The sequence below is a fragment of the Benincasa hispida genome, chromosome 8 (genome assembly GCF_027475165.1).
Source record: "Benincasa hispida cultivar pf3 chromosome 8, pf3_genome.v1.1, whole genome shotgun sequence".
Taxonomy (NCBI): Eukaryota; Viridiplantae; Streptophyta; class Magnoliopsida; order Cucurbitales; family Cucurbitaceae; genus Benincasa; species Benincasa hispida.
The window spans coordinates 50590852-50603713 of NC_143485.1; the positions used below are offsets into that span (position 1 = coordinate 50590852).

Below are 12862 nucleotides of genomic sequence, written 5' to 3' on the forward strand. Positions count from 1 at the left end.
CTCGTGGACCCGGTCCATGATTTTTTTTTTTTTTTTTTTAAAAAAGTGTGTTAAATAATTATTATTTTTTAATTGGAGATGTACAACAATATTATGACCTTAGGAATGGGTCCATAAATTTCTTTATTATTAAACTCAATTATATATTTAATCGTGAAAACATAATTATCTTGCACTCATATTAAAAAAAAGTCATGATATTAAAGAATATTTACAATTAGTTCTTTATTTTATAATTTGAAAATGAAAGTTTACATGAAATTTAAAAACGACCCCCTAGCCCCTACTCTTCATCTTTGTGTCCCTCTAAATTAGGTTCTCCCTGTTGCCGCTGTCATCTACGATGAATACGTCTTCGATCGGTGTTAGTAACATCGAGTCGTCTTGTTTGTCGAATAATACCTTCTACGTTGACCAATGTTTGCTGACACATTGAACCTAAGTCTGGTGAGTTGTTTTGCATTGAATATTATTGAACATCTAAAAAAAAAATAAATATTAAACAATATTCATATCATATATGGAAAATGTCTGATTTTAAATCTCTTACAATGCAGTAATAATAAGCGCCATCAGGTGTGATAAATCGCCTCGTTGTTGAATTGTACCAGGAAAAGTAGTCGTCTGATATAACTGGTCCATTCGTTAATTTTCCATGTGCACAACGATCATGTCGTCCATGCCAGTAGGATATATATTCTGCATGGATTCGACTCCAATATTGGTCGTGTTTACCTCTCAAATTGATCTGGTGTAATGTTGGGAGTGTATAGGACAACGAAAGTATCGTTTGTCACAGACCGAACTGTCTTAACACATGATCTGGATGATGTCACTCTACTATATGGAAGCATATAAGAGGGTTAATAGTCAACCAGATATCTTCATCATCACGTCAATAATCAGGTAAGGATGACCAAATCTGTTGTGTGTATGACGTCCACATAATCTGACAAAAAAAAAAAAAGAAAAGATAAGTATACATTTAAAATGTTTTGAATATTCATTTATATATACATTTGCTACCTGATTGTGCATCAACAAGTCAAATATTTTTTTGCACACGAACATATTTGCTGACTGTTCAGAGGCAGCTAATACACCACTCCATCTAAAATTATAAAAAATACAATTAATTTATATTCTTACATAAAATGGTAAAGAAATAAATATATAAATAAAATAATACCTGGCACTAAGTGGACGATGATATGGGACCTGTAACGGGATTTGTGGTGCTATAATTGGAAATCTGTCATAAGCCCATATCTGTAGCAGTACAGTGGTCCCGCTATTTTCAACGCTAGTGCATAGGTAGCCCGACAAATTTCTCTATACAACCATGCAAGACATGCACCACCCCATGAGTACGTACCAGCGTGCTTGAAATCAGACAGTAGCAGGAGGAACATGAGATGCACCAGAGTATTTGACTTGTCAGTGAATAAAAATCCTCCAATAAGTTGCATGATGTATGCTCGTGCATACTTACGTACACTGATGTCGTTGACATCGGGAGGTAATTCTGGAAATTGGGATGCCAACCAGGGGATACTCAATCTTGATCCTTTCAGATCATCTGGTAGAATGCCTTAGAGCTCTTTACAAACGTTCTTCCAGTCATACTGTGTGAACCTGTCAATGGTTGCCCATCCACTCGTAACCCAAATTGTATGGCAACATCTTGTAGCGTAATCATACATTCCCCACAAGGCAGGTGAAATGTGTGGATTTCTGGTCTCCAACGCTCAAGTAGAGCAGTAATAAGGTGTCAATCAAGCTGGATAAAACCGATTTGTGCAACCCAAGAAAACCTGCCTGTTGAACATAGGGAATAGTGTAGTGTCGCATCCCTTCTCCGACAACTCAACACTACAGTGGAAGAACTATCCCATACTAATTGTGAACGATGCGTATTTTGTTGGTATAATTGTATAGGATTAGAAGGACCGGGCTCCATTACCTAAAAAGTTCAAATTACATTACACAATAAAATTCATGACATAAAAAGATACAATTACATAAAATAAATTCATTACATAAAAAATACAAGTACATAAAATATACAATTACATAAAAATTACAATTATATAAAATGAAACAATTACATAAAATGTATAAGTACATAAAAAAAACATAAGTACATAAAAGATACAAGTACATAAAATATAAAATTACATGAAAAATATAAGTACATAAAAAATACAAGTATATAAGATATACAATTACATAAAAAATACAAGAAAAAAAAAATACACCTAATGACCCCAAGACGAAACACCTAATGTACGTTGCGGACAAGTGTGTCTGTTATGTCCTTCTCTCTTGCAAATTGTACATCGCACTATTTGACTTGCCTCTCTCCAATCCATTTCATTATGAATGCACGTACTTTTTGGCCGACCTTGTTCTCTTAGTAAGTCCGCATTTAGACGAACTTCTGTAAATGATAATTATGGCCAATAATCTGGGTGTTGTATTGGATGGAAGTGGTCTTCATAACATCACTTGAAATTGGACAATTTGTAGAATTCATCAATAAGTGATATGTATGTCTTACGCATGTAATTACAAACTGCAATTACATGAGAGCATGGAATCTTGAATGACTGCCTTATTGCAAGAAAATGTTCCTTCTTTCAAGCTCAAAACTTGGATGTGTTGTCCTTTATAGGGAGAAATCATACTTATGCCAGTTTATACTTCAAAAGTTTGACTTTCCCTGTCAATAGATGTCACCGTATGTGTAGATGCTCGTTTTTCCCACCTCTTAAGTTTTTCTAGGGCATATTTTGTATACATGTCTCCACGATTGAGTGCTTCACTGATTTCTTGTCTCCAGCATTCAAAATACAGTATTGTGCGATAGAGTGTTAGCCTAACCAAAGAAGTAATTGGTAACATTCTAGCACTTTTGAAAACACCATTTATGCATTCAACTCATTGCTTGTCATCCACCCATAGTGGTACCTACCGTCATGTGACTGAGTCCATTTTTCCAAATCAATGTCTAAAAAATATTCAAGACATTCAAGGTGCAATTGTTTCAATTCTTTCATGCACTAAATGAACTTGCGCCTTTGGTGTTGATTTCCTGCCTTAAACATCAAATTTTTTAGTTGCTTTGATTTATATTTCATATTGAAATTACTGGCAATATGGCGAAGACAATATCGATGGTACGCTCTAGGTTCACTCCAACCAATTTCTTCATTATTAATTGCAGAATGCCCTTATGTCTATCAAAAATCAAGCAAATACCCTCTCTTTGTGTAACATATTCATGCAATGCCCACAAAAACCATGACCAACTGGATGAATTTTCACCTTCAACAATAGCAAAAGCAAGAGAAAATATATGTCTGTTTGCATTAATAGAGCGGTCAATAATTTCCTCTTATACTTTCCGTAGAGATGAGTTCTATAGATCTGGATTAATGACCTACAAAGGACCAAAAAACTCGACCAAAAATAGTCGTATCTGACACATCAGAGGGAAGGAAAAACCAATCTGTTTGTATTCCCCTAAAGTTTGGTGATTTCGAACATCCCATGAGTTTTACACCGACATGACTGTAACCTCAAAGCACAATTATCACTCCATGATTTACCTCTGACATACCAAAGATCTTGATTTGATTCTCTTCTTTGGTATTAAACAACATTCCATATTAAACTACAGTTATCTACACCTATATTCTTTTATTCCAAACTATTTGGGTGAACATATCCGACGGTACCAATTCAAGATTATGTTCATATCGTTTCCAAATAATTCATCCACTTCAATGTTAATTTCACTATCTCCATCATTTCCAAGTTCAAGAATAACTAAATTTTCGACATATTTATTATGATTTTTTCAACGGTTATAGTTGATAAAAAAATAGGTTAATAACCCAATAAAATCCAATTTTCTAAGTTAAAGATCTCAATATTATACATTTAAATTAGCCCAAATCTAAAATCCATAAACTATACATTTAAATTAGCCCAAATCTAAGATCCATAAACTATACATTTAAATCAGTCCAAATTTAAGATCCATAAACTACACATTTAAATCAGTCCAAATAAAAACAATATCCATGAATCATACATTTAATTCAGCTCAATTGCAAACCAACGAATTAATCATAAAAAAATAGCCCAACAAATAGACAAACATAATCCTCCCAAAAAATAGTCAAACAAAATCAGCCCAACAAAATCTAATTTCTAAGTTCATAAACTATATTAGACAAAATCAGCCTAACAAATAGACAAATATATACATATATTTCTTGATTCAACCGAACAAATAAATCATGAATCCATAAACATTCAGTCCAAATGCAAATAAAATGATATATATATATATATATATATATATATATATATATATATATATATATATATATAAAGATTATATATTGGAACACAAAGGGAAAGAATTTTACCACAGAAGCGTTCAGACGATTTTGGACGGACGAACAAATGGAGGTAAAATGATACGTTTGGATGCACAAGATGGAAGCAAACGGAGGAAGATTTCGGATGATTTTGGGGGGAGAAGACGAAACAAACAGTGGACGGAGGAAAAGGCAAAAGCGCTCGGATGAGGAAGAAGAAAGGCGTGATGCAGTTTAATGGAGGAGGAAATTTGTACCGGTATACGTGTATCAGATACACGACTTAAGGTAATCGTATACCGGGTACACGATTACCTCATGCCACGGCAGACTGCGCATGCCAGAACAACAGGAACTCGTGTACCCAGTACATGGATTAATCGTGTACGGGTGTAATCGTGTACTTGTACCAAGTACACGATTTAAAAACCTATTTTTGACAATATTTTCCCTCCTACCCTATTTTTATCATTATATATTAAAAAAAGATTATTTAAAAAAAATTCTCGCTTGGGCTAAAATTATTTTATTTTATTTTATTTTTAATTTTTATATGTTGACTTTCATTAGTATAATTTAATGAATAAGAGGTGGATTTCAGCCTAATTAAATTAGTTAAGACATTCACATTCGATCTAAATATTAAAGATTCGGTTCTTCATTTCTATGTGTTATTGAATTGAAAAAAATAAATAGCGAAAATATAGCGTGTGTCATCATTTTGTATTTTTTTTTAATTTACGCAACTAATGTTTAAATATGATTTTAATTCATAAATTTTCAAGTTTTTTCTATCTTCGTTTCTTATTTTTGAAATTGTCTATTTTGGTTTTTAGTCCTTGTTACATCGTGTTATTTTTTTTTTAAAAAAAGAAAATCTAATATTCTCTTGCCAAATGCTTATCTATATGGTTTAAAATCATGTTTACATTAATAAGTTAGAAACAAAATAAAAATAGAGAAATTTTCGAAAAAATGTCAAATTATTTATCGAAATAAAAAAAAAAGATAGACTTTCTATAAGCATCTATTAATGATAGACTTGTATCAATTTCTATTATTGATGGTATTAATGATAGACTTTTTTCTTAGTTTCTATCACTAATAGATATTGATAAACTTCTATTAGTTTCTATTAATAATAGATTTCTAACCGTTTCTATCACTGATAGACATTGATGAGCCTATCAACGATAGACTTGTATCAATTTCTTCCACTAATAGATGTTAATAGTCTTCTATCATTGATAGAGGTTGATAGAAGTCTATCAACGTCTATCTGTGATAGACATTGTCTATCACAACTATAATTAAATTTTGCTATTTATGTAAATAATTTTCTTATTTTTTTTTATTTTTGAAAATAATTATCAAAATAAATATTTTTTCAAAATTCAAGAATTTTAAAAGCTCAACATCAAAATGGAAGAAATTTGAAATTGGAATGTTTTTGAAATTGGAATGTTTTAATGAATAAGATGATTTTTTTAAAAGTTCATCGAGTAAAATGGAAGATCAATCTAAGCATGTCACACTCACAGTTATTGACAGTTATTGAAAGTGAGGGATAAAAATAAAATTTAACTTATAAGTACTTATTTTCATAACATTTTTTTATCCTTAAACTTTGGTAAAAGTACCAGTTTAATATTTGAATTTTAATAAGTGACGATTTAGTCTTTGTGTTGTATAGTCATATAGTGATTTAGTCGGAATCGTGAAAATATTATTAAGATTTTCTGAAATTTCTTACCCATATAAATTTAGAAACTAATTAAGGGTCACATTCGTTCTTAGATTCTAAAGATTAGATTGTTCTATAATAAAAATGATAATTAACTTTCTTAAAAATTTTTAATGATAGAGACTAAATTGTAACACATTTGAAAATAAAGGAACTAAATTGTTATAGACTAAAGTTCATAAACTAAATTGTATTTTTTATGAAAATTCACCAAAAGTATCTTTTTTAACTATATATAATTTAGGTTTTTTGGGTTAAATTAGGCATCCAGTCTCTAAACATCGAGTTGGTTTATGGCTATTTTGTCTATTGTTTAAAATTTCCATGGAAATCCCAAATTTTCGATATTTCGATGATCTCGAAATTTTGATTGGAGAAAATTTATTTCCCCCAATTTTGAAGAAATTTCGAGATTTCGAGAAAATTTTGAGAATATTCTTATTCCCTATTTGGACGAAATTTTCATAAATTTCTACTTTTTGAAAAAAAATTGATTTTCTTTAATTAAATATACTAGTTTGTTTAAATTTTTCGATTTTATGGTCCTAATTATATACAATTTAATACTTCCACACGCCAATGTCATTTGCAATAAATGATTTAGTTTTTCTAATTTCCAATTTTTCTCAATTTTTAGCTTTATTTTCAACCCAAAACTTTCAATTCTAAAACAATCGAATTTGAAAAAACCATAAAAAAACATAAGTTTATTTCTAACTTCATTCAAACTTTTCTCATTACACATCTTTTCACCTTAATATTAAATTGATGTGAGTTTTTTCTTTAATCATCCAAAACTTTCATAATTTTGACATCATTTCACCTTAAAATTATTCCTAAATTTTATATTATTTTGTAATTATTTTGTATTTCTTTTTAAAATTTTTGCTATCATATCAACATTTACACATTTAAATGTTATCTTACTTTACATAAATTGTAATTAAAAATGATTTATTATAGTCTAGTTAAGTCACAATCAAAGTTTCATTAATTAATTATAACAGTTTCCATCAATTTTCATAATTTTTTCTGAAATTTCTATCGATATCGGTATTTTCATTGATATTTTCATAAAATCAAAATCTCGATATTTCGAACCTTGATTTTGTCCCTATTTTTTTTTTAAAAAATAATCCATGATCTTGTAAATATCATAAACTTATTAGACATGAAATCGAAAATTTTAGAATTCTTTTAAATATAAAATTCAAATTTAGACCTAGGACACCAATTAATTATTAAAAATTTGGAATTTGTCAAAAACATATTACATTGATTTTTTTTTCCGACGATATTACATACAAAATGGAAAGTTTATTCCAAAACTAAATTTTAAATTTGTTTTTTTAAGGAAAAAAACGCTAAACTTTAATTACTACTACTATTATTATTATTATTATTTTGGAGTTGATAAAATGGTGCCCAAACGAGGAAACCCGAAGTCCGATTTAAGTGAACCGGGATCTCCAAGCTCGTATTTCTTCCGGTCTCTGTCCTACCCTTCACCCACCGGTTCCCGCTCTTCCCAAATTGCAATCATCTCCGTCTCTCTCTCTGTCTCTCTCTTGTTCCAGCCCTTCTCGCTGCAACTGCAAGTATAAAGGTATTGAAGTTGAACTTCCTAATTTGTACCTGTTCTTTCTCGGGATTTGTTTGTTCAATAACATCATTTGTTGATCAATTTTCTGGGGTTTCTTCTCTTTCACTCCATCGTTATCTTTTCAGTTCGAAATTCGAATACACAATTTCGCGGTTCTAAGTGCTCGAAAACTTTCCCAATTTCATCCTCTTTTTAGGTTCAACAATTGCTTTAACAATCCTTCAATTGGAGCCGGTCTTGGGAGCTTATTCCATAGGGCATGGCGTATCCGGAATCTGCTAATGCAGAACGGGAGGTGATGCAAGTCAACAATGCTCCGAGGAAACCCCGGATTTTACTTGCTGCCAGTGGAAGTGTAGCTTCGATTAAATTTGGGAATCTCTACCATTCTTTCTCCGAATGGGCAGACGTTAGAGCAGTTGCTACTAGGGCCTCTTTACATTTCATCGATCGAGCATCTCTTCCCAAGGATGCCATACTTTACACCGATGAGGATGAGTGGACTGGTTGGAACAAAATTGGAGACAGTGTTCTTCATATTGAGCTTCGCCGGTGGGCTGATATCATGGTTATTGCCCCTCTGTCTGCAAACACGCTCGGCAAGGTACAGTCGTTTAACTAAGATGAAAATTGTTTATTCCTGATCTCATTCTTCGGTATATTCCAAGACAGGGCTGAATGTTACTCACACTTGGCACCAAAAATACGGAATCTGGCTCCTCCTCAAAATTGGGTTGGTCCAGAAGTCTATCATCGTTGTGAATATCTGTATTGATTTCTGGTTTGTTTCTTTGTTTAATTGCTTCCATCTTGGTTAAAGATGTGTTGATATCCACCCTGTCTGTGTACATTTATGAATGCTGCTAGTCTGAACTGTTATTATTTGTTTAGATTCGCATCCATCTATATTGGATTTAGCTCACATGATCTTATGACTGGTAGTCTGGTACCATATGTCTTTAGGAATTATTTTTGCTGCTTTTCCCTGAAGCTTCTTCAGCTCAAGCGCTTAATCTCCGAAGATAATAGAGTACTCAAAATATTCTGCTCAGTAAATTGTACTCCCATCATTTGTAGCTTGCCCTTTAAATTTTATTAGATGATATAATATTAATTTATCTTCACCCATCAGCTTAAGATTTTAGATCAATCAATGATTTAAGATGGTAGAATATTAAATTCTCTTGTCTACAGATCATGAGGAACTTTTTTTTTTTTTCCTCATCTTGTTATTTATCTTTTCATGGTAGCTTCTGTCTGGATTTGTAAATACTATCGACATTGTGGCATTGCTACCTTGAGAAAAAATTCCTCTTGAAGTTGATGCTATAGCTTGCATTTTTTTCCAGATTGCAGGCGGATTATGTGACAATCTATTGACTTGTGTCGTGCGAGCATGGGACTATAACAAGCCACTCTTTGTTGCGCCTGCCATGAATACCTTTATGTGGACCAACCCTTTCACAGAGCGGCATCTCATTGCAATTGATGAGCTTGGGATAACTCTTATTCCACCTGTTACCAAGAGACTAGCTTGTGGGGACTACGGCAATGGTGCAATGGCTGAACCTTCCTTAATCTTCTCGACTGTGAGACTCTTCTATGAGTCACGAATGCAACAAAGTGCCAAAAATGGTGAATAGTTAGGACACGAAGACTTTGTCATGAGGGAGAAATGGAAATGGTAGAAGATTTTCCGTTTATTTAACAATTAAAAGTTGTTGTTTCTGCTCGCTAATCCTGTATAAAATTCGTCGTTGTTTACCCTTTGTGCTGAACCCTCTATTGTGCATTATGTAGAGGCACTCTAAGCCTTGGAACCTTATTTTAAGGATATTTCCTTAGCTTATCAATCGATCGACTTCATTTTTTTTTCCTCATATTTTTGTTGTAGGAAACAAGCATTTCATATCTTGATGTGATGAGCTTAAGAAAAAAGTTTGATAGTCCTATCAAGAGGATTATAAAATGAACTATTTCAATGAACTGTAAGAAAAGATATACTACAGTTACAAAATGCAGGATGCCAATACGAGCATAGTTTAGTGATAGTTGACATATACTTATTCTCTTGAAATTAGAGGTTTAAATCTCCATACTTCACATTTTTTGTACTCATAAATTACAAAATTCAGATCTCATTTTTCATTTATACTTAGGATTTAATATCTTATGAATTTCTTTGACACCCAAATATTATAAGATCAGATGGATTGTTTAGTGAGATTAGTCGAGGAGTGCATGGATATGAAAAATACTTGATAAGAGAGAAATTCAACTTCATATTTATTGATCTTTTGATCTCTATCCTCTTAATCGACAAAATCTAACCGCTAATTGTGCAGAACGTTAAACCTAAACTATTCAGAACGTTGGTTTTATTGTTGGTGGAAAAGGGTTGAGTTTAGGATTTTTGTACTTTTAAATTCAACAATTGCAAGGGTGAGGATTGAACTATCGATCCCATAAATAATAATTGATGTTTTATCCACTAAAATATATATGAATCGGTGATTGAACTTAAAGTTGATCTGCATGGAGGTGAGTTGGTAAATAGATGCAGAAAAATCAGGTGAGAGTTGTTAATTTCTCTGTGGGCCTCCACGTTTTTGTTTGAAATGAGGTCAAAAGAGGAAACGATCTGAAAGAGAGCTGCTGCATTAAAATCGCCAGCCAGAAAGGAACGATAGTTGTTGAAACATTTAAGGATGTGTACTAACGTGTGTAGCCATAATTTCATGGTCAATGGGTTTTTCACAGTGCCTTTCTCTAAAATTATCGAGAAAGTTCTTGAAGTAGGAATATAAAGACTAAAGTTGTTAATAAATCGTCCTTTATTGAATGCTCCAACTAAATTTTCTCCGTCCATCTACATGATATCCAGACTCCAAAGTTAAGGCTCTTATTTGAGAATGGAAAAACTCTTGTGATCTTTCTAGAGTTAACAATATATTCACATTAGTAATAAAGGGAAATGGAATGGTGTGAGATGAAAATTTATAAAAATATTGGTTATGTCTAATGTTCTTACTATATAAACCACAGAGAACATCCACAAATTAAGAACCGAGTAAACCAAAAGAACCTTGAAATGATGGTGGCTTTAACATCCTGCAGTGCAATCTTCATTCTCTTGTGTTTTTTTGCTTCGGCTTCACCGACCGCAACTGAGACGCATCCACATCTTTTCAATAAGATTTACGCCTTTGGAGACTCATTCACAGACACTGGCAATACGAGGTCTGTTTCAGGGCCAACCGGATTTGGCCATGTCTCTAGTCCTCCTTATGGCAGTACCTTCTTTCACCACTCGACCAACCGATATTCGGATGGACGACTGGTGATTGACTTTGTAGCCCAGTCACTGTCCTTACCTTTCTTGCCACCTTACAAATATTTGAAGGGCAACGACTCCTTTCATGGGGTAAACTTTGCTGTTGCAGGATCCACAGCTATAAACCATGAATTCTTTGTTAGAAACAACCTTAGCCTTGACATTACTCCTCAGTCTATCCAAACTCAGCTCCTTTGGTTCAACAAGTTCTTGGAAACTCAAGGATGTAGAGGGGAAGAGACAAAGCCACAGTGCAAAGCTGCATTTGATAATGCTTTGTTCTGGGTTGGTGAAATTGGAGTCAATGATTATGCTTATAGCATTGGATCTTCTATCCCTGAAGATACCATCCGTAAGCTCGGTGTCGCCAGCGTGACTGGAGTTTTGCAGGTAAATGAATTCTCCTCTGCGGCGTTTATTAAGCTGTGAAATACTAGAATCTTACTTATTTTGAAGCTTGAAATGAGATGTTGAGAAAAATTCAGAGAGCTTACAGATTACACATGAGATATACATGGTATGAATTGAGAACTTTTCTTTGACAATGTTATTCTTTGCTTTTGATTTGCTTTTCCAGTTTCTGCTGAAGAAGGGTGCAAAGTATGTGGTTGTTCAAGGTTTACCACCAAGTGGTTGTCTGGCATTATCAATGTCTCTAGCTCCTGTCGACGACAGAGACAATATCGGCTGCGTGGGGAGCTTAAACAACCAAACCTATGTTCACAATATTGCTCTCCAAGCTTCATTACAATCTTTAAGGGGGCAGTTTCCTCAAGCTGTCATCATATATGCTGATTACTGGAACGCATATCGATCGGTTATGAAGAATCCCAGCCAGTACGGTTTCAGGGAGCGTTTCAAAGCCTGCTGCGGTGTCGGTGAACCTTACAACTTTGACATATTTACTGTCTGTGGAATGTCTTCTGTCGGTTCCTGCAAAAACCCATCTGAATACATTAATTGGGATGGGGTTCACCTCACTGAAGCCATGTATAAAGTAGTTCATGACATGTTAATTGAAGGTGGATTTACCCATCCTCCTTTCAGTAACTTGTTGGACATGAAACGTCACCAAGGATATACTGTTGACAGTGAATCAGTTTGATGGTTTTGTTAAAGTTTATCTTTGAGATCTCTAAAATTTCGCTATGAAACAAACGTGAGCAGTACTAGTTGTAACTAGTGAAATGAACCATATTGGAAATCAGATCACACCATAATGTTCATTTTCAATTGAAAATTTTCACATTCACAATGTCATATCAACATAAAATTCCTTGTTCATAAAGTAGAAGATATGAGATAGTAACTTCAAACAAGAGCCTTCTTCAACCAAAGAAAAAAACTACTCATTCATGGCTTCTTTCAAACTTAACAGCTATAGATTAAAGTATGCAACATGGGAAAACAGTCCGTAAGAAGAGCTTAATAGTTAATAATACTTTATTATTTCAGCCGACGGTAAAAAGAGAACAAGAAAAAACGGTTAGAAATTAATTAGAGAAGAATAGATGGTTTGAAGGACCAACTACTCAACAGATAGGCACCCATAAAAGTCATTCATTTAATATGTAGTCGAGGTTAAAATCAACAGAGGAAAAGAAGTGTTCCGATTTTTAACAAGTGTTTCAATAACAAAATTCCTGTATCACCTCCATCATTGGACTTTTCCCCAAGAGAAGACAGCAAGTAAACTGATGATAGAACATTTATTCAACTATTCTAATGGCTTTACAGAACTCAAACTTAAGAACTAATATATTACGTAAGAAGGGAACCTCATATACAAA

The 12862-nt window shown here is 33.1% G+C and overlaps 2 protein-coding genes across 3 annotated transcripts; both read left to right on the top strand.

Annotated features, from left to right (window-relative positions):
• The first annotated feature begins 7576 nt into the window (after positions 1 to 7576).
• Positions 7577 to 9618, top strand: LOC120082582 (phosphopantothenoylcysteine decarboxylase HAL3a-like). Of its 2 annotated transcripts, none has more exons than XM_039037821.2 (3): positions 7577 to 7741; positions 7935 to 8342; positions 9088 to 9618. In XM_039037821.2, exons 2-3 carry the CDS (start codon positions 7998 to 8000, stop codon positions 9379 to 9381), a joined length of 639 nt encoding a protein of 212 aa, XP_038893749.1. In that variant the 5' UTR covers positions 7577 to 7741; positions 7935 to 7997; the 3' UTR covers positions 9382 to 9618. The 2 variants fall into 2 exon arrangements, with proteins under 2 accessions (XP_038893749.1, XP_038893750.1); XM_039037822.2 differs by having other exon boundaries at positions 7615 to 7741; positions 7864 to 8342.
• A 975-nt stretch (positions 9619 to 10593) lies between these two features.
• Positions 10594 to 12360, top strand: LOC120082478 (GDSL-like Lipase/Acylhydrolase superfamily protein). Its single transcript, XM_039037664.2, has 2 exons — positions 10594 to 11462; positions 11650 to 12360. Exons 1-2 carry the CDS (start codon positions 10830 to 10832, stop codon positions 12175 to 12177), a joined length of 1161 nt encoding a protein of 386 aa, XP_038893592.1. The 5' UTR covers positions 10594 to 10829; the 3' UTR covers positions 12178 to 12360.
• Positions 12361 to 12862: the final 502 nt, after the last annotated feature.